At 41.4% G+C, this 23,258-nt stretch overlaps 1 protein-coding gene across 3 annotated transcripts in view; it reads right to left on the bottom strand.

Annotated features, from left to right (window-relative positions):
- CREM (cAMP responsive element modulator) overlaps positions 1-22,607 on the bottom strand; it is a 41,698-nt gene extending 19,091 nt beyond the window's left edge. Inside the window, exons 1-6 of one of the 3 annotated variants that reach the window (XM_042475418.1) lie at positions 14,064-14,153; positions 11,954-12,077; positions 8,832-8,978; positions 3,393-3,487; positions 3,124-3,266; positions 634-822 (exon numbers count right to left, since the gene is read on the bottom strand). In XM_042475418.1, coding sequence (XP_042331352.1) covers positions 634-822; positions 3,124-3,266; positions 3,393-3,487; positions 8,832-8,978; positions 11,954-12,077; positions 14,064-14,107 — 742 coding nt within the window. In that variant the 5' untranslated portion in view covers positions 14,108-14,153. Of the gene's footprint in view, positions 1-633; positions 823-3,123; positions 3,267-3,392; positions 3,488-8,831; positions 8,979-11,953; positions 12,078-14,063; positions 14,154-22,451 lie in introns of those variants that run through there. The other 2 variants (XM_042475419.1, XM_042475417.1) reach the window with 2 other exon arrangements.
- Positions 22,608-23,258: the final 651 nt, after the last annotated feature.

Raw genomic sequence — 23,258 nt, forward strand, 5'->3', positions numbered from 1 at the left:
TAACTGAGTGTCTTATGCATTTGCTGCTTTTCCACAATTTTTTTAAAATAGTGTTCACTGTATTTATTTAACTATGATTTGGAAACCATAGATTATCAAAGATTATCATACAATCATAGAGTTGGAAGAGACCACAAGGGCCATCCAGTCCAACCTCCTGCCATGCAGGAAATCACAATCAAAGCATCCCCGACATATGGCCATCCAGCCTCTGCTTAAAGACCTCCAAGGAAGGAGACTCCACTACACTCCGAGGGAGTTTGTTCCACTATCGAACAGCCCTTACTGTCAGGAAGTTTCTCCTAATGTTGAGGTGGAATCTCTTTTGCTGTAGCTTGCATCCATTGCTCCAGATCCTGTTCTCTGGAGCAGCAGAAAACAAGCTTGCTCCCTACTCAATATGACAGCCTTTCAAATATTTAAACAGGACTATCATTTTACCTCTTCACCTTCTCTTCTCCATGCTAAACACCCCCAGCTCCCTAAGTCATTCCTCATAAGACATAGTTACCATTAGATCCAAGAAATCCACTTAAGATATCTTGCACATAGAAAGGGATACATAAAACGTTTTCAACAGGCATACATTTTAAAGGAATTATTCCACCTAAAACAATAGAAAAAAGAACACACCTTGGACAACAACTTGACTCCCAGGTACAAAGAACTGTTGTGTGCCATCAGGTGTTTGAGCTGCATATTGTACAATCGTTGCACCAGGTTGAGGAGCTCCTGAATTTGTCATTGTTAAGGTCTGCAACCCCTGGACGCCGTCAGATGCTGGGTTAGAGATCTGGATTGCTCCACCTTGGGCTATAGCAACTTAACAAAAACAACAGATTTGTTAGACAACAAAAACAAGAGTGTTTGAAAATATAACGAACCCAATTATCCCCTAACAGCATACTGGGCATTTTAGTGTGACTTCAGAGAATTAACAGTATGTCCTACAACATCAGGTTTAAGAATTAAATTACAAAACACGCCTATACTCTACTATTTTGAAGTCCACAGTATGGAAGTTCTGTTTTGGTCTTGAAACGGAGAAGAGACTCAGCCTCCACTAGGGCTGTTTTATAAGCAACACACATTTCAAAAACAAGAAGTTATATGTGACTTCTTACAAGGCAAGTGCCTTTCTGGCAAATTTGATCAATTAACTTTTGTCTACAGGACACAGCTAGAAAAACACAATAAAATCATATTTTGGTCCTACCTTTCTTATTTATTATCCAAATGTACTTTGTTGAATCTTTTTTAAAAAGAGGTTGCAAACCCAGTATTATTTTATAAATGAAATGATTCAAGGGGGGTGGGGGGGAGAAACAATTTATATCTCATGAAGAAATCAGTCCTTAAAGAACATTTCCAGAATTCTACAACTTCTAGAATCCTTCAGCCAGTGACCATCCTGGCTCAGTAAGTGTGAGAGCTGTGATCCAAAAATTACTTTTCAGAGTTCTACCAGAAACACAGGAAAAACTTCGGGTAAGAAATGTAAATCCACAGGCTTTCTTTCTGTCCCCTTTAGTCACTAAGGATAGCCTGTTAATTCTCCTCTGGACCTCTGAATATCATTGCAAAGTACCCACTCTCCCATTCCACTTCCTCCTTTGGCACTAGGAAAGAGGACAACAAATAATTCTCATGTTTCTTCTTGCCCTTCTTTTGAATATTCCTCCCCACAAAATCCATGGTCTGTTTGAGTCATTAACTTTGTTTTTTATTGCTAAACCAGGAAAATGAATAAAGTGAAGAAACATTTGCTATTTAGATGATTATACGGAGGGGATGGGGCACAGTTTTTGCCATTACTTTTCAGAGTTCATGTGCCTACGCCACTCAGACATCTCAGAAATGTGTAGAGGAGACCAGATGTGATGTGGACTACTTCCAGTCATCATTTTCAAATGTTCTTATTTTTGCATTTTGAGAGGAGACAGCGGGTCCCTAGGATGGGCAAGGTAAACGGCTGCATTTGTGGACAATGTAGGGGTATTCAGCATTCTCTGAAGATGCCAGCCACATGAGTAGGCAAAACGTCAGGAATAAACTTTTCTAGAACATGGTCACATAGCCCAAAAAACCCATAAAAAACTAATTTGGGGGTAATTTAGAGCAGGAGATGTTCAAATGAAAAATCAGCCAGAAATCAGCTGGGGGGGGGGGGGGAGGGAATGGCGGGGGGGGGGGGTGGGGAGGTCCTATGGATTTAGTGGATGTGGAAGTAGAATCTATGGGCTTCATACATCCCAAGGATGCTCCAAAGCAGAATGCTAAAAAGTAGATTCATGGTATTTCTACAGAAAAAAACCCTGACACAGACAAAATCTGTAGAAGACCCCACATAATCACCAGGATTTGAGGTGCATCTTCTTTCAAATTCCCTTAATTTCAGTGGTGCAAAGTTCAGGATTAGCTCCCAGTAGATGATGCAAAACAATCTAATCCTGAATTAATTAAGCCTCTTCTAAATTATTATGATGATGATTTACTTGGCTAAATTTATGCACTATGCAAGGCCATATTTTGGAGGAAGGCAATGGCAAACCACTTCTGAGTATTTCTCGTCTAAGAAAATCCTATGTCTTAATGGGGTCCTCATAAATCAACAGAAGACTTGAAGGCGCGTGTGCACACACACACACACACACACACACACACACACACACACCTTAGGCTCTAAATATATGATGAGATCTATGGTTTTGAATTCAGCCATATAAAGAGACATCAGTATGGTTCAAATTAAAAGAAGGGAAACAAAACACCCAAGGTTTCATTTTTACTTATTGTAAAAATAAAAGTGTGGGCAAGTTGAATTGTTGGGGTTGCATCATTCAACCCCTACTCAGCAGGGGCCACATCTAACCTCTACTGCTGCATTCTGTCAGAGAAGCACCTACATAAACTCATTTTAAAACAATACATTGGTTTAACACCTTTAAAAGCTGAACTGCACTTCAGTACATTGGCTCTTAAAAAGGAAATGCAACTGTCACTCAGGTTTCCTTTTCCCCCTCATCTCAATTTCTGTATTTTATTGGGGGGCGGGGGTCCAAGCTCCATTTTGCTTTTATAAACAATAGTTAAGTACTCTCTCAAATGTTATAGAATACATACTGTATTGTCCGGTGCTAGTCTGATAAAGGCTTGTTGGAACTGCCATGGCAGGGATGCCAGATGGTGTTCCTTCTTCCTCTGGCTTTGCTTCTTCAATCTTAGTGACACCGGGTGCATCAGAAGAAAGTTCATTCAGAATTTTTCTGATAAAAATATATATACACGTACACATTTAAAGAACTAAACCATGAAATGAAGTAATTACTTATTTTAAATATAACAATATTATTATTACTACTACCTAAGATGATGATGATGATGATGCTTACCTATATGAAGGCCTCCTTGAAAGTATCTCCCTCCTCTTCTGCGAATCAATTACGTCTGACTCTGTAGATTCGTCTGCACTTGTAGCTGATCCCACCTAAAATAACAACATTTTGGAAATTAATCTTTTCAGATTCAAGCTTGGTAACAGACATTTACCAAGCACTGTTGTTATAGTATAGAAACATATAAACTACAGTACGTTTCTAAACAGCCAATGAATTGTAAATGTACAAGGTTTTCTGCCTAGAATTCTGCATCACTGTCACATCCAAAACACATGACCCAACTTTCTAGCACAGAATGAAATACTAAGAATCTGCTTCATGGGATTTTCAAGATAGTACTTTACACTTTAACACTGTATTGTTAATCATAAACAGTAGTGATAGTCTAGCAACATATACAGAATTTGTATTATTTTGGATCTTATGTTGAAACAAACTCATGGCTGCAAATTTAGATGCTCCAATATACCTGTCAAGTCCTACCCTCAGAATGATTTCTCCCTTCTTACTACTACATCAAATGAACCACGCATATACAAGATCATCCATTTTCCTTACCAGTAGAAGACTCTATTATCTGGTGCTGCTTGCAAGATGCTGCACAAAATACAGAGGCAGCACAGTGAGTACATAGGATGGGGGAAAGAGAAGGAAATAACATAAGAAAGTATGTGCAGATGGACTAGGACACTTGAAGAAAAATATTAACAGTGGCAAATACCTATCTCGAAGGGATAAAGAAAGAGAAAATGATCTATATGTAAAAATATACTAACATGAAAGGAAGATTGGAACAAAAGAGCACTAAGACCAAGTCACACTCTCTCAGCCTCAGCGGAAGGCAAAGGCAAACACTCTCTAAATAAAAGTTACCAAGAAAAACTTATGATACGTTTGCCTTAGGTTGCAATAAGTCAGAAATGACTTGAAGGCAAACAGCAACAACAAAAAACCAGAATAACTTACATGGAATGGAACTAGATAGCAGAGGAAGAAAGCGGATCAAAAGTAAAATCTAAGCATAATGACAGATAACATCAAATAGGGATGGGCAACTATGTGGGTGGCAAAGGCTAATTTTCATCCCCAGCGTGGCTGCACCCTGACTCTCCTGTGTACCCCAGAAGTGATGTCATTTTTGTTCATTTTTTCCAGCCAGTTTTGGCTGTTGTTTGTTTGTTTTGTTTTTTGTTTTTTTTTTGTTTTTTTGCACTGAGGGGTATGGGACTCTGGGGAGAGATTTAAGGGAAACTAGTGTTATCTCCCTCCTGAGGGAGATTCAGTCTGCCCAATTTCTACTGTCTTCCACAGGCAGCCAAAGTCCTCCCTACTTAAACAGACTTTCAGGCTTAACTGCCCTGGGTAGAGGGATATGCAATCAGGTGTGCTGTTCTTAGTATGCAATATGTACTGTACTTAAATTGCCTGACTGTTTTAATGTTAATGCCTTAAAAGTAATGTTTTAATTGGATGTATGGTTTAAGGCTTTTTAAACTATTGTGCTCCATGTTGTTTTTGATGTTTTGTTTTAATTTATATCCTAAGCCATTCTGAGTCCCATTTGGGAGACAAGTGAAATATAGGCTCATTTTTTTTTTCTTTTGGGATTGGGGACTAGGGGCTCTCTGGGGAAGAGAGGGCTTGGGGGCTTTATTCAGCCCACAGCCCACATTTTCCCCACTCCCAATATAAAAAGGTAAACACTAATACCTGAGGTGGATTCAAAAAGAAAAAAGCAGCTAGTACAGAGAATTCCAACAAAGTGAAGAGAAATGCCTTTTTGTAGTAGAGCCAAGTGAGCAAGAGAGATGACAGGAGAAGATGTAGACAAACAATGCTGTAAACAATAGCAAAAGCATAGATTACTTTTAACAGAAGATAAAAAGGAATGAGCAAAAGAAAGGAAGAAGAGAAGGGAGAAGAACAAATCTAATTAACCACTGGGCTCACTCTTTCTGCAACTTCCTTCACTCTACCTTGGGATGGGAATTGTGTTGCCCTCCAGGTACTGTCACAACTTCCTACAACCCTAGCTAACAATGCTGTTGTTGAGGAGTGCTGGGATTTAAAGTGCAATGACTTCTGGAGGGCTGCACAGTATCCCCTCCCTCAAAAATTTCCACTCTCCATAATGCTTGAATATTTTTTATTATTATTTACCACTCTTGCAATTTCAACATATCACTTGTAACCTCACCTCCACTATTTCTAACTCAGGGATTCTACCTACAGCCCCAAAAGGGCAGCCTCCAGCGACTTCTTTCCTATGGCCCTGATCCAGCCTTTCCAGGACGCAAAAGAACCCACAAAAAGCAGCTGCTTTTTGCGTGCTGGAAAGGACACCATAGCTGTTGCCGTGGCTTGGCGGTACTCCGTTGTATGGACGTGGTACCGGAGGAGCACCATGATGTCATGCACCGTGTGGAACAGTGCACAGCATCATGGCACCCTGGGGGCAGAGTCAGGGCGTGCATCATCTGGACGCAACACCCTGACTCTGCCCCCCGGCCAGCCCAAAGTGCTGGTCTGTTCAGGGCCTCAGTAATATATCTGAAATTCATTTGGGATTTTCCATATGTATAGCAGCTCTATATGAGTATTTCAAGGCACACATTATATTCTAGGAAATTTTAAGTGCTCCTTTAAGTGTCTTCTAGCAGCCACCATTTCACCAGGCTATAGCAGAGGGAGACAATGCACTGCAGGATTCCTCTGTCTGAGGCATCCTGTCCATCAAGCTTCTCTTTCTCTCCCAAGTTATTTCTATTTATGCTGGCCATTATAAGAACTTTGAAACTTTAAGAACTCATGTCTGAGATTATTTACCCCCTCTTCCCTCAAAATATCCCTTTTTCTGTTGAGAAATTTAAATTTCAAGCCTTCAGGAAAAGACTGTCTTGATGGTTTCTCTTTTTTTTTTTTGGCTGAGGAATGGCCTAGGACAGGGATGATTTATGCAAATAATAAACAAACATTGATACATTTACTTCTACTAGTAAAAGCACTGAATTGTACCTTTCCTTACTTCACTAGGCTAGAAATAATTTAGCTCCAACTAAGGTAGACTCTCTGAATCAACAGGACTTGCATAGATGTTGATTTAGCAAATTCCATGGATTCAGTGGTCCTAGCTAGGATGAAAAACTGTTTTAGCCTTTTATTCTTAACCTCTAGAGCGAAACCAAACATAAGATAAAAACATTTCATATAATGGAAATGCATGTGTGCATATACATACATACACACACACACATGAACACATATATCAACATCAAAAGTATACCACTAGCCCTGCTGTAACAGGAGACTGCCAAATTTTATAGAATCTGAACTGAAACAGATCAAAATTATTGAACACCACTCAATGTGGGTGGTTAATGTTGCAAACTGACATGACAGCACAGGACTGTTTTACTGTATTACCTAATTATTTTTCAGATTTAAAAGATTTCTAAATCAGAACACCACCATGAGCGCCAAAAATGTACTTTGTAAAAAAAAAAAATACAAAGAAAAATGTGTCTAGGCCTTATGAATGGTTCCTTATTATATTTGGAATTCCACACTACTGTATATATAGATCCACACTCTATGTGAATGACTATACAGAACTGTTTAATCATTCATACAGGCAAAACAGCATATAGAGAAAGGATCATAAGCATTGGATCCATCTTATATATGTGCCTACATCATCTGGCTGGAAATAAAACAGTTTTTAAAACTGTAAGCATAAGAATGGTATTAATATGCTACTCCTAGACAAGAAATAAAATATTAGTGAGTTAGCAGTCAACCCCTGACATTGGACCTTATCACACATGGGGGGGGGGGGTTTGCAGCTCAGATCCGCAGTCACTCCTCTCTAGCAATGTGGACTGAGGTTAAAATGTGATGTTTTTCCACACCTGGTTACCTTTCTGTTGTCCTTCCGAAGTGAGGGGCAAGCAAAGTCAGTTCGATTCCAAGCCAGTCAGGTGATGCGGACTCAAGCAAAGGGGAGTGAGAGCACATTGTATTACCACACCAGAGCATACTTTGAGGGGTCAACGATTCGAATCACCCCCCCCTTGCACATGCTCAGTGGGGGACGCTGTCCTCCTTCCCTGACCCCTCCTTAGCTGTCATCCTTCATCGGGGTCTAGGAGAAGGCAGGGGATGATGGGATAGGTGGTTGGAGGTTGCTGGGGCCAGGATCAGGATGCAGGAGCAGTCAGGGGATGATGGGATAGGTGGCTGGGGGTTGCTGGGGCCAGAATCAGGATGCAGGAACAATCAGGGGAAGATGGGATAGGTGGCTGGGGGTTGCTGGGGCCAGGATCAGGATGCAGGAGCAGTCAGGGGATGATGGGATAGGTGGCTGGGGGTTGCTGGGGCCAGCATCAGGATGCAGGAACAGTCAGGGGATGATGGGATAGGTGGCTGGGGGTTGCTGGGGCCAGGATCAGGATGCAGGAGCAGTCAGAGGATGATGGGATAGGTGTCTGGGGGTTGCTGGGGCCAGGATCAGGAGGATGCAGGAGCAGTCAGAGGATGATGGGATAGGTGGCTGGGGGTTGCTGGGGCCAGGATCAGGAGGATGCAGGAGCAGTCAGGGGCTGGAATAGAGGCTGAGGGTTTGCGGGGCCAGATCAGATCAGGAGGCAGTCAGGGGATGATGGATAGGTCCGCGGGGGGTTGCTGGGGCCAGGATCAGGATGCAAAAGAGTCAGGGATGAATGGGATAAGGTGGCTGGGGGTCCCTGGGCAAGGAAATCAGGAAATCAGGAGCAGCAGGGATGATGGGTTAGGTGGCAGAGGGGGCGAGATGGGGGATGCAGGAGCAGTCAGGGGATGATGGGTTAGGTGTCAGGGTGAAGGAGAGGAGCAGATGGGGTCTAGGAGAAGGCAGGGATGATGGGATTGGTGGGAGGCTGAAGGAGTGGAGCAGATCGGGGTCTAGAAGGATGCAGGGGATGATGGGATCGGCCGGTTGGCAGAGAGGAGGAGATGGCATGAAGGAGGAGGAGGGGGATGATGGAGCAGGACGCAGGAGCCAAGGGGGGGTGGCATCGGAGTGCTTTTCCACACCAGAACAAATCGCAGTGCAAAGGCAGCCTAGAAGCAAATTCTCTGGAGTCACTTTTTTCCCGTTTTTACCAAAATGAGGGGTGACTTCAGAAACACTGCTGAAGCAATTCGCAAGGGGCTCCCATAGAAATCAATGGTGTCTGATAAAATAGTCCCTTTATGAGGTGAAACCGCATCGTTGGAAGTGCAATCACAACGGAAGTGAGCTGGAACTGAGCTACAAAACCACCCAAAAGCTCCGTGTGATATACTCCATTATGTACAAGGAAGTTCTCATCTCCACTGTTGCACAAAGATGATATGTCCAAGCTGGCAAGTGAAGGTTAAGCAAAACCAGAACCACACAAAGGAGACATTACTAACCTGAACAGATTGCAACTGTGGTGACTGAATAACTGAAGGCTGGGTGGCTTGAATCACTCCCTGTACATGGACAGTTTGACCAGAAGGCAATTGTACTACAGTTACTGAAGGAGATCCCCTTCCTGTTGTTGATCCGGCCACAGAAACCTATTACATTAAGAAAAATATCATGAAGACATTAGTCAATATAAGCATCTTAATATCAGTGCTAGCAAGATAATACTCCAATTTGACAGTAAGCTGTTATATTTGGTAGTGCGGCGGGGGTCTATTTTCTAATATAGTGAAAATTTATCACCACATTTATTGACAATTTAGACAATTTAGTCTGGGTATCATCCATATTTGCACTTCTCAATTCAGAACATAACAATGGCACATGGATTTCTCCCCAGTCAAAATGGAAAAAGCTTTTTTGGTTTAAATGAATCTGAAAGCAGATATATTACCTGCCACAGAATGGAGATTCAATAGCACAACTAGTGTGCCTACCTTTACCACAACTAATGCTACAGTAATTGTTATACATTGCTAAAGTAAATCTTATGTTCATTGTACAGAAGAACAGAAGGCAGAACACTAGCATCTTACCAAAGGCCAGCCTACATATGTATTCACATTTCCTCCATTGAAGCCAAATGGCTAATACATTATCCTTCCAAGCAGTTCCTTACACAGAAATTGTTTTTTTAAATTACAATGGCAATAGTTACATCCATAATGTGTCAAAAGTGTGAGGTATGAGGAAAAGTATGTTGATGCCAAGATAGCCATTATACTAAAAAGCAAGGCATTCTAAAAGGCCATTTTTCAAATTAACACAATAGCTGGACTGCACTCTGACCTAATTTATATGTAATATTTGAAAGTTTAGAATCTGACTCCAAGGGACTTTGCATCTCTTTCAATTACACATTCCTCTTTCTTGTAGAATTTAGATTACCTTTTTATTTTGAAACCATTTGAACTTATCAAAAATATCTCAAGAACGCACTTGCTTCCTCCCATTTGAAAAACTGCAGTATTGTAAATCTTGCACCTTTTTCTATTACCTAGATTACTGAAGCATTCTCATATTCTCAAATGTTTACTGAATTACTCATGAGAAGATAGCAGCAGTACTGGAAATGCTGACGTCAATAAAGAGGAGAACCAACTACAGCCCTGGCATTTGAATGCTTACACAAATTCTCTATTACTGGAAACAAGACGGCCTGCTGGACAATTTGAGCAAATAGGGAAACACAGTTTTTTAGCATGGAAACTATCAGACACACAGAGAGCCAGCTTCTCTCTCAGACAGTATATTTCAGATAAATAGGCATTCAAGTATTCTGCAGCTCCAACTGTATGCTCAGTATTCTATGTTTCTTGAAAACATAATTTAAGTAAACACATAACACATATTAGAGCGGGTATGGGTATCAGCACAGGGTGTGGGGAGCAACTCTCCCTTCACACCCCGCAGGCCACACTGGAAGGAACTTCATTTCCAGACTTTTAAAAACTAATCTGACTGATTTTGGCCAGTTTTGAAATTTTTATTTTGTGGATGTTAGGGGTCTCAGGGATGGTGAGTGAATGTTGCTTTGACCATGGGGTACAAATAATGACCCAATAATTAGCACGTAGAAAAAAAACTGGGGGACTCAGGGACTTTGGGAATATTTTGGAGGGGACTCAGGGGGCAAAAAGGAGGGATTAAGGGCCATATGATTTACAGCAAGGCTGGGCCTGGGTCCCACACAGTTCAAAAGAAGAACAGGGTACAGACTTGATACACTTTATAAAGGGGATGGGGAGCCTTGGTGACTCCAGAGGCCAGTCCCACCCCCACAAAGGAATCTTTTCTAAGTCATGTATATATGTGCACACACAATGCTCAAAAACTTTTGAATACATCGATGGAAAACATGCAGCCCTCCAGATGCTGTTAAACTGCAACTTCCAACATCCCTCAACACTGACTATTCCAGCTATAGCTGCTGGGAGTTGCAGTTCAACAGCATCTAGTGTGCTACACAATTCCTTGTTGTTAACTGTAATCAGGTCAATTTCAGCTTATGGCAACTCCATGAACAAGAGACTTCCAAGTCATCCTATCACCAAAGGCCCTGCTCAGGTCTTGCAAATTCAGGGCTGTGGCTTCCTCAATTTAGTCTATCTATCTTGAATGTGGTTTGTTCCTCTTTTCCCAATACCTTTTACCTTACCAAGATTTATTGTCTTTTCTAGTGAGTTGTGTATTTTCATGTTACATCAAAATCATGTTGCCTTCCCCTGACTATCTGCCATACTTTGGGTTGGATCAGCAGATTGAGGGGATTCAAACTGTGTCCTAAAAACTTTAATATATCCATTTTTAAATGTTCTCTGTACATTATCTGTCAGAATATCATTACCTTCATATTGTTAGCTTGGGACTGAATCTAAGAGCAGCTTGCTTAATTCTTTCTAGACTTGTTCACAGGCGAGTTTTAATTGCGTCTTCTTCATGACTCTCAACTTGTGCTTAGCCTGTACATTATACTAAGGACCCAAGATGTCACAAGGAAAAAGAAAAGCAATGAGTGGATCTCAAACTGGGGTTTGTGCTGCCTGCTTATAAATGAATGGTTCTGCACAAGAAAATCCTATACAGAAAAGTAAGTCTTTCCTTTGAATTAGAGAAAGAGACTACTGGGTCTTGGAAGGCTGGTGTAATCCAAAAGTTTAATAAAAAAATCCAAGAAAAGCTGTCAAACCTACTTGGGGTTTGAGCTCTAACTTTAAAATGAATATTCTTAAGGAGAGTCTTGCCATTTTCAATTTCAATTTCAAATTCCTGATGCAACACAAGACTTTTGATCCTCTAGAGTAAGGCATCTTTACATTGTTTCTTTTAAGTCTTCCCACCTTATCTTCCAAACAGCTCTTGAAGTATACACCAAATTATCCTACTGCACCTGAACAATATCTGTAGATCTATTAGTGAATTACATGGTGATGATTCTATGGTCTATCAATACTTGCTCCATTAAACCATTCCAGCTGGTGTACTGCAAACCTGCAAGCAGAACTTGTATTATCTGCAATAACGTGTTAGGCAGGGGCTTTCAAATAAACAGAACATTTAAAATTACCTGAGCTATAGTGGAGATTTGATTTTGGCTAGGTGGAGACTGTATATTAGCAGAATCACTTTCGGCAACAGAGTCTGCTGCACTGCCATCTTGTTGTGATTCACCTGTTTCCATGGTCATTTGTCTAAAAATAAGAGAGAATAACAGGATAGAAAGAGACAAAGAAGAAACAAGTGAGGATATAAAAAACTATATAAAAACAATTATACCGTTATTACTTCAACTCTTTATTTCTCCTGTCTAAAATTTTGCTGCAGAGACTAAAATACCATAGTAGTTCCAATCTCATAGATCCATAAAAAGTTTCAATATAATTACCATCAGCTGAAAACCCAACTTGCATCTTTCCTGAGATACCATTTTGTCAAGAGGAAACATTTTTCAGGGCTCAGAGTAAGACATATCCACTTCAGCTCAAGTAGTGAGATACTGAGAGGCTATATACCCCAAAGGCACCAGATCCCATCCTATCTGGGAAGCTTAACAGGGTCATCTCTAGTTAGTACTTGGATGAGAGACCACCAACGAATACCAGGTGCTATAAGCTATATTTCAGAGGAAGGCACAAGCAAACTCTTGAGTATTCCCTGTCTAAGAAAACCCTAGGAAATTCATGGAGTCACTAAATGTTAACAGGTAACTTAAAGGCACATAAATACGCAGTGGGATATTTAAGTACTATAATCCAGGATGTGATATCTTGGGATGAAAGTTGTTTATGAAAGCCACCATGATTACTATCTGAAGAATGTACCCCATGACATTCTGCAAAATTAGGATAATGGGATATTATAGTATCATGGTGACAAAGGAAACCAATATTAAAAGTATCCAAACACACCCTACATATGGAAAATTGGCCTTTCCCCCTCGCAACCATGAACTGTTTCTGTGTTACTGTGTTCTTTCTAGCTGTGAGCAAAACCTCTCTCTTCTGTGGTAGCTGTATAGACAGAACCAACAGATTCTGTAACACATTTCTAAAAGTACAGAGATTCACTTTATACAGAAGCCTATTAACTCCACTGATTTGAAGTTTGCTATGATCCATGATACACTACTAAGAAAAAAAATCTTAAGCAGCTGGAACTGGGACAAAGAGACTCAAATTCATAATACTGAGGAAATCTCAATCTTAGTTCGTCCAATAAATTAATCAAGTAGAGCTCCTAATGCATGCCAGACCTTTTCAGTTAAGCACTGCATTACACTGTTCCTACTAATGTAGCCCATCTTGTTTTTAATCATACTGTAGAACATTGCCACACACAGTTATCTGAATATTAAGCGAACCCAATGATTAAGCGATAACTTCATTTATACTTCTATGAGGCAGTGTTGCAGCTATATGGCTATTCATATACAGATTAGTATTATAATTGTATTTACGGATTATTTTCATGTCTGCAAAAAAGCTGTAGCAACCATATCACTATCCTCAGCCTAATCCAGCAGCAGTGGCCACATGTAAAGGGTCAAAGGGCCATTTCTGACCCTTCTCACTCTATAAAGGCTGCATTGCCATTTGGGGAAACAAGAAGCAATGTTCCAGTTTCTTTGGTTTATTTTCTGGAATTTCACAGTGTTGTGCCCTGGAACACAAAACTGTACTCTCCAAAATATCTGAACAGAAGGGCTTGGAGGGTCCAGGAGCTACAGAGTATCCTCCAGTCAGATGTGGCCCACACAATCCTCACACCACCAACAAAGGAAACTTTATCAGTGAGTGAACCAGTCTGCGTTTAAGAAGTGTGGCTATATGAAGATGGATCTCATTATAGCGGTAGTTTAAATATCTTTGGGACACCTGCATCCTTGCATGAAGAAATCTTCCATACACTAGTTACCACGAATTATTCTGCCTCTCCCAGAAAAATCTCCTGTCTCCCAAGTAATGAATACACATTACAGCCTAAATTTAAATGTAAATCTTATTTGTTGAATTGAATCAAACTGAGCGCAAGAGCTCTTTTATTACATACATTTCCTGTCTTCTGCCCACCATGCATGTGCTTGGTTACTTTTTCAATTTATGAGTTATTCCTGTTAACACGAGACATGCCTGTAAGTACAGAAATGTTTTAACAATCACTAAATCTACAATGGCTACCTTATGTTAATTCTTGCATGCTGTTTTTTGCCACACTTGCTCATTATGATTGTTTTGAAAAGGAGACTTCTTTCTTCTCCAGGCCAAGCTTCCTTCTACTGAACCTTGCAGTGGAGTTATGTTCCACTTGTGATGTCACAGCTACTGCCATGACAACTAACACTCACCATGTTACAAACACAGTACACAAGGTTTACTTGAAAATCGTGCAGAAATATTGTGGCACTGAGGAAAAAAGGATTTTGTTTGATCACACACAGAAGACTTGATAAGTGTTATGGAACACTTCAAGTCATGAAAAAAGAAAGTATAAAAGAATTTTAGCTATGCTTCTAAATATATTTGTTGCAGTACAAGGTTTTGTGACTTGGCGCACCCAAGTATAAGGTTAATTCATGAGGCCTCAGACTCACAGACTGCATCCGCACTACAGAAATAATCCTGGTTGACACCACTTTAATTGCCATGGCTCAATGCTATGGAATTCTGGGAATGGTCGTTTGTTGTGGCAACATTCCCAGAATTCCACAGCACTGAGCCATGGCAGTCAAAGTGGTATCAGCCAGGGTTATTTCTGCAGTGCAGATGCACCACAATAGTTGTCCAATTTTCTATAGCAAACTCTGTCTTTGTGTCTGAACAATGCTCTTCTGCTGTCAAGAATGGCAGGCCATTCTGGTACATACTGTAGAACACATGTTCAACTGACATGTTGTATTTGCTATAGGGCTTCACTGTCACCACATGTGGACTCAGGGCATCAAAAGAAACACTCACCCATCACAATGCAAGAGTGTAACACAAAAAAGAGCAGCCTCAGACTTGGAAAATGAACCTTTATTTTTGAGAAGAAAATCCACATAAGGGAAAAGAAGAAAAAAGAGGGAGACACCCCACTAACCAGAATGGGGACTTAATATTTAATAATGAATGCAGCTGCATAATTAAACAGTGAAAATGCATAGGGGTGAGCCAGTTACACCATAAGCAAAAGTTTAATTACATTTACAGCATTTTTATATATATATAAATTGGAAAGTAATCATTTAATCACATTCAGTTTTTAGATACAAACAAATACTGGGGCAAAGTTTTTTCTTCATGTCTCTGTGGCCAAACAGGGAAAAGTTGTTTCTTTTCATCGTTCACTGATTCAAGAAAAAGCTGAATTGGGATATGTTCACAAATTTCAATACATAAGCAGAGGCTATGAACAGAGATAATGGCTTCTTGGTACACTGCATGTATTTCATCAGTTACCCATGTAACATGGGTTTTCCTCAGAAAACGTCCCACAATTGTGAAATTATTTAAATGTCAGTGTTGTTAATGCTGTACTCCAACAGTACGTCTAAACAGTACATCTGAAATCCATGAAAGCTCATGCTAACGTTAGTCCCAAAGGTGCTACTAGATTCCCTCATTATTTTTCTGAAGCAGACTAACAGCTAATGGCTATGAAAATGCTGAAATACCCATCCAAAATTGCTGCATTTTTGAACTCTGCATTTCATATTCACGTTGTTATAGTCATCTACGTGTCACTCCTTCACAGGTATTGGAGCTGCAAGGTAGCCCATGAAATATTTAAAGTGTGAAAATACCAACGTCAAATATAAATTTCTGCACTGCAGTCAAAAGTTTTCTCTACTACAGTGAGTTTGGTGGTAAAGGGATGAATAGCAAGCAACAGAACTACTCAAACAGAATACTTTCCTCCTCTAATGTAATTTACACTGTAGTGTTTATTAGAAGCACTTTTACATTTTTCAGACTGAGCTTTAAACTCAACCCAAAAAGCATGTCTTACACGCTGATACAGTGGAGGTAAGTAGCAATGAATTGCTATTACTTTTATCTGTACAATAATGATTAAGAAAAGGACCAAACTACCTTTCATGTGTCAGTGCATACTTTTAGGATAAAGAATCCAAATTCTTACTTTTTGGCTGCTGTGCTAAGTGCTGCGACATAATCTGATCTTGATCCCAGCACGAAAACCAGCCCTGACAGATTTAGTATTTAAACAAATTGTAGCCTTATGATGCCACAAAACTCTTTGTTGCTTTGATGGAACAGGCTAACATGGCTAATCCACTGAAAATCCCCATTGTAACATGACATTGACGTTTCTTCTGTTCCTCTCTGCTCCCTATTCCTTGTCATTAAAGTTGAAGGGGATCGTTTGCCCTGTGATTTCGATGAACCAATTGCTAGTGCTCTATAAATAACAGCAATAAAACTATACTTCAAGAAGAGTTATATAACCTCAAATCTTGCTTCCAGTTTTGTAACATTATCTTGAGTAGATTAGTCTAATTTTCTCTCTCTTTCTTATTCTGTGCAAACAACGGACTACTAAACTTTCTTATTTTAACAGTACTGTGAAGAAAGAGGCACTGTGAAACCCAAGGTTATTACAGGAAAAAGATACATTCAAGGAAACAGAAACAAAAACTTTGTATACACTGTCCACAAGGATAAGACATGGCTCACAGGATACAAAGTGGCTCCATGCACTCTTACACAAGTGTTTAAAACAGCAAAAGAGAAAGCAGGGCAAAAGACTAGGGTCCAAAACAACACTGCAGAAATAATCCAGTTTGAGACCGCTTTGACTGCTCTGGCTCAGTGCTAGGCAATCTTGGGAATCGAAGTTTACTGTGGCACCAGAGCTCTCTGACAGAGAAGGCTAGCTGTCTCACAAAACTACAGTTTCCAGGAATTCCCTAGCACTAAGCCAGGGTAGTTAAAGCAGTCTCAAACTGGATTATTTCTGCAGTGTGTTTTTGGCCTAGATTGATCAGAAAGCTCCTTTGTATCTGATCTTGCCCTTCCTTTTTGGCCTTTGCTATTATACCCTACAGTCTGATCATTCATTTCTAACAGAAACTTCTTTTTCACTTCAAGATCACCTAATGATTTCTTGCAGACCTTCCCTTCCTCAGCCTTGTTTGGAACATGGTGCCCTCAGTTCCTTGCATTTTCTTCAGGATCTGTTGCAAAGTGTTTAACTCAGAAGTTAAACAAAAGAATTAACATATCATGTATTGTGCAACATTTACAACAGAAGAGGGCAAAGTGGGGCCCTGGGAAAAGAGGCAGCCCTCAGGCAGCTCTGTGCCCCATTCCTCTGGACACCCCTTTTTCTATTTTTTATTTTTAAAAAGGAGGGGTGAACTGCTGCTCCAGGAACTTTCCAGGAGAAGCAGTTTACTTTTTATATACAACAATGCCAGTTTATCAAATACCTTTCATTTCTGGGTTCTGTTTTTCTCCCCACTGTTCATGGAGCCTCAATGGTCCCTGGAGCAGCAAACTGTCCCCTCCAAACCTACTGGGACCTCACCTCTAAAAGCCACAACACCTCAAACAGCTAAAAATAAGTTTCTGAAAAGTACTGCAATAAGGCATTTTCTCCTACCCCCTCCATACACAAAACCTCTCTCTAACTGATATTAGCAATTATTATACTTTCTAAACTCATCCTTTTATAATTTTACAGTAGTTTGAACAACATTTCACAGTCTGTGTATTACAAAGAAAGAATGATAAAACATTTTATTACTTTATTTTCCTTTTCAAATCGAGGCTTTACTCAAAGCCAGACAACAAGGTCTTAGCAGAAGCATAGACAGAACACATTAAACAGGATCCAAATCCAAAACTCTTGCCTCTGATTACAATGGACTTTCCTTTGTTTTATTTCCAATTCCACTCAATGTTACTCACAGCAAACAACCAAGCATGCTACTATTAAACTGCCTGCCCCATTCACTCCTTGCCAATGTATCAATTCCCTTATTTTTGCCCTTTCTGACCTCTCCTAAATGTACATTTATCTGCCTTCTACTCTTTTTAATTTTTTGGCCACCCTCAAAAGCCCCAAACCCAGCAGCAAAGAGGAATTTCCCTGATAGCAAGGCAATGAAAACATCAGAGTATAATAACAAAACAAAACAAAACAAAAAAGAGCAAGCAAGGAGTAAACCTTATCAGTTAAGCGCCAGATGGGTCAGGAATGTGTAGCCTTTGGAGATAGACTTTCATTAACTTTAACCTGCACTGCCAATCGTGAGATAACAAGAGTACAGTCCAGCAACATCTGAAGGGCCATATACTCCCTTTTTGCATTACAAAGCAAGTTTTATTCCCTATAACTTATTCAGATGTACTTCTGCATGGAGATAATTTTCCACTAGCCTACCAGTCCTACTGAGAGCAAGTACTATTGACTACAGTGGGACTTGCTCCAAGTAATGATACAGGACAGGTTTGCAAAACCTAACTAAGGCAGCTGCCACACTGAGGAAATTAAGCAATGTGACATCACTAACTTGTGTTGCTCAATGTCATGGGATTCTAGGATTTGTAGTTTATAACAATGCAGCCGGCCTTTCTTATACACGGATTTTTTATATACGGATTCAAGTATCTACAGTTTGAATTTTTTTTTAAAAAAAAAAGTATAAATTTCAAATATCAAACCTTGATTTTCCATTTTTTATAAGGGACACCATTTTGCAATGTCATTATATTTAATGGGACTTGAGCATCCACGGATTTTGTTATACAAGGGGGATCTTAGAACCAAACCCCAGTGGATAACAAGGGTCCACTGTATAATATTTATTTATACCCCGTTCTTCAGCCAAAAGGCTATCAGAGCAGCTCACATATTGTTAATTAGACATCTGGTGAGGACCCAAAGCTCTCTGACAGGAAAAACTGAATATCTCACAAAACTACAAATCCCAGAATTCCATAGAATGGAGTCATTTCAGTTAAAGTGATGTCAAACTGCATTATTGCTGCAGTGTGACAGCAGCCTAAGAAACACTTCCCTATTAACTAGGATAAAAACATACTGAGTAAAGACATGTACAATCACACCATGTTTTACAGTTAGTCTCAAAGGTGCTACAAGATCTCTCTACATACTGAATCCGCAGACTAAGACAGCTATATCTTTGAATTCTACTATGTTTTACTGCTAGTGTTGCTGCTTTTTTAAAAAAATAAAATAAAACCCTGCCTACAAAGCAGTGCTTCTCGACTTTTGGCCTTTCAGATGTTTTGGACTTCAGCCACCAGAACCTATCATTATTGGCCATGCTAGTGAATAATAATAATACCTTGGATCAGATATTGATCAAAACAGAGACTGCAGCCAAGAAATTAGAAGATTAGGAATGGGAAGGGCAGCTATGAAGGAACTGGACAGGACCCTAAAGTGTAAAGATGTAACTCTGGACACTAAAGTGAGGATTGTACAAGCTATAGTATTCCCCATCACCATGTACAGCTGTGAGAGCTGGACACTGAAGAAAGCCAAGAGAAATAAAATAAACTCATCTGAGATGTGGTGCTGGAGAAGCATGCTGAGAATAGCATGGATGGCCAAGAAGACAAAGGGGTTCTAGAACAGATCAAGCCTGATCTCTCCCTGGAATCCAAGATGATCAAACAGGCTGGTACTTTGGCCACTTCATGAAAAGGCATGGCTCATTAGAAAAGACAATAATGCTAGGAAAAGTGCAAGACAGTAGAGAGAAAGACCACATGGAAGATAGATGGACTCAAACAGAGAGCCTGCAGGATCTGAGCAGAGCAATGGAGGAGAGGGGGTCTTGGAGATGTCTCACCCACAGGGTACATGAGTACAGGTCAATTTGGGGACAGTTAACAACAATAACAAATGAGCATGCAAAAGGATCTTGCAGCACCTTTGAGACTAAATGAAAGAAAGAAGCTAGTAGCATGAACTGCTGGAGAACAGTGCTGAGAACACTGTGGGCAAACAAATGGGTCCTTGAAAAGATCAAGCCTGAATTCACCTATGAATTCACCAGGAAGACAAGATGATTAAACTGAGGCTGTCATACATCAGGCAAAGGAATGACACAACAGAAAAGACAACAATGATAGGAAAGGTAGAGGCTAGGTTGAAGATAGAGGGCCTTGGAGCAATCTCATCCACAAGAGTCAAGGCTGACTGGAGGGCAACTAACAACAACAACATGAGCTTTCCTAGATTTGAGCCTACTTCCTCATGCATCTGTCTAGGCTCAAGTCTAGGAAAGCTCATGCTTTGTTGCTGTGTGCCTTCAAGTCAAGTCCAACTTATGGTGAGACAATCATGGGGTTTTCTTGGCAAGTTTTGTTCCGAGGAGGTTTGCCACCGCTTTCACATGAAGCTGAGAGAATGTGACATGCCCAAGGTCACCCATTGGGTTTCATGGCCAAGCTGGGAATTGAAGCCTGGTCTCCAGAGTCAGAGTCCAAAACTCAAACCACTACACCATGCTGGCCACCTGCTATTTTTCAGATAGCCTCAAAAGTGCCATAAGATCCCTTTGCATATTGATTTTCCTGACTAACATGGCTATGCTTCAACCTGTACTTGCAATTAATATTTTCTTATACCACATCCAGGGTCACCAGACACCCTCCTTTTCCAAGACACGTCATATATTTCAACAGTCTGTCCAGAAGGAATTCCAAATTGTCCTCCATTTTGTCCTCCTTTGCAGTTATTATGACATCTGATCACCCTGAACCAGAAGTCCTGACTGCAAAGGAGCCTAGTTCCTCCTCATGCATCTGAAGAAGCAGACCAAGCCTAGGAAAGCTCATACTACAGCGTCTTTTCTTTCAGTCAGTCTCAAAAGGTGCTACAAGATCCATTTGCACACTGATTTTCCAGACTCTCTGCCTTTGAGCAATGAAGGAGAGGGAGGAAAGGGATGCCACTCTGCATATGTGCAGGGGCACTCTGGATTTCCCACCAGCTGGGATACAAAAAGGTTCTGGCATAGGTGAAAGGACTTTTCCTTTGGGTCTTATTTACCTCTGGCCAGCCTGCCTTCCAAGGAGCCAGCATGGTGCAATGGTTTCAGTGTTGGACTATGAATCTGGAGACCAGGGTTCAGATCTCTGCTCATCCATGGGAACCTATTGGGTGACCTTAGGCATGTCACACTCTCTCAGCCTCAGAGGAATGCAAAGGTAAACTCCCTCTGAACAAATCTTGCCAAGAGAAGCTCATAATAGGCCTGTCTTTGTTGTTGTGTGCCTTCAAGTTGTTTCTGATTTAGGCATGTCACACTCTCTCAGCCTCAGATAAAGTGAAAAACCCCTGTGAACAAATCTTGCCAAGAGAACCCTATGATAGGTCTGCTTTGTTGTTGTTATGTGCCATGGAGGCAAACCTATCCTGGTGCTTTCTTGGCAAGATTTGTCCTGGGGAGGTTCAACACTTCCTTCCCCCTGAGGCTGAGAGCATGTGACTTCCCAAAGTTGTCCAATGGGTTTCAGGCCGAGATGGAAGTCTCCTTAGGGCCTCCCTAAGCTGGAAATGACCTGGAAGCACACCACAACAACAACAACAACAACAAATGCAACAAACTGCCACACCAAATGCACTTTCGATAATGATAGGGTTTAAGTGTTGGACTAACAAGGGTTTGGAGACCAGGGTTCAATTCCCAGCTTGGGCCTGAAAACCACTGAGTGGCCTTGGGGCAAGTTGTCAAACTCTCTCAGCCTTAGAGGCTGGTGTTCATACACACACATATAAATACACACCTACATATAGTATACAGAGTGTGTAGGTATCTGTGTATATACATATACATACACGTACAGTATGTGTGCATATATATATATATATATACACACAAACACACATACATGTACATACATACAGTATAGTGTGTGTGCATCTGACTATATACATATACATACATGCACATACAGACAGACACGTGTGTATATATGTATATATATATATATATATACATATATATATACATATATACACACATAGTCTACAGTGTGAGCATGTGTGTATGTATCTGTGTATATACATACACATATAAACACATACACACATATGGTATACAGTGTGTGTGTATGTATATATATACAGACATACTTATACACACACATACAGTGTGCTTTGGGGTAAGTCGTCACACTCTCTCAGCCTCAGAGGGGGGCTGCCAGGGAAAAGGAACCCATTCCCTGTCGAGAAAAAGTTGGAAAGGACTTGCAGGCTGCATCCACACTGGAGAAATAACCCGGTTTGGTCCCGCTTTGGCTCTTTTTCTGGCTCAAGGCTATGGAATTCTGGGAGTTGGAGTCTGTTTTGTTTGCTCCGCTCCGGGCCCCACAACAAACTCCAACTCCCAGAATTCCATAGCTTTAGAGCCAGAGCCAGAGTTTAAGCGGGGCCAAAGCGTGCTGTTCCTCTGCGTCCCTTCAGCTTCGGCGCCGCTCCTCCTCCTCCTGGGTAACGGCCCCCAAGCAAGCGAGCAAGCGAGGAGGAGGTGGAGGGCTGGCGCTGCCTGCCTTGCGCCTGTGTCCCCGCCCCCTCCTGCGACTCACCCTCGTACGTGGCGCCCCCGTCACAGGGAAGAGGGGATTGGGCCGGGCCAGGCCGCGCGTCGCCCCCACGTCAGCGCTGATGCCGCCGCGCCGTCACCGCGGGGGGCGCTCAGGAAATGGCGGCCGACGCCGCAGCAGACGCCGACTCCCCCCCTCTCTCCCTCTCGCTCACACCTGGCGAGGGGGCGTGGCCACGGCTCGCGCGCGAAGCTCCTCCTCCCTCCTCTCCCTTCGCCTCTCCTCCTTCCACCGCCATCGCTGGAGGCCGACGCCCATTGGCTGCTGGCCAAGGCCCCAACGGCTGGGGCTCGCGCTAACCGCCGGCTCCGGCTCCTGATTGGCTGAGCGTCCAGCGCGCGGGTTGGGAGGGGGAGCAGGGCGAAGAGGAGGAGGAACAGCGAGCGACAGCAGCAAGGCATCGCTTTTAGTTGTGGTTGCGTTTTGCGGGCTCCAGACTGCGGCCCTCTTCCGCAAGAGTTTGTTCTGTGGCTGCTTCTTAGAGAATGCCGGCATGGGAGTGAATGGGCGCCTTTGTCTAGATATATATGGACAGGTCATTAACCAAGGAGTTAGAAACCCTGAGGCCTTGCTATTCAACAAAGCAACCCAGAGATTAATATGGAAATCGCTTCCTCTCAGACAAGGATCACACTCTGTGTGTATATATACACATACATGCACACATGTCTGTATACCTCTGTATATCGGTGTGTGTATGTATATACACACACAGTGTGCATCACACACACACATATTGTGTGACCCTTGGCTGAGAGAAAGTGATTTCCATGTGAATCTGTGTATTGT

The sequence above is a fragment of the Sceloporus undulatus genome, chromosome 6 (genome assembly GCF_019175285.1).
Source record: "Sceloporus undulatus isolate JIND9_A2432 ecotype Alabama chromosome 6, SceUnd_v1.1, whole genome shotgun sequence".
NCBI classification, from domain to species: Eukaryota; Metazoa; Chordata; class Lepidosauria; order Squamata; family Phrynosomatidae; genus Sceloporus; species Sceloporus undulatus.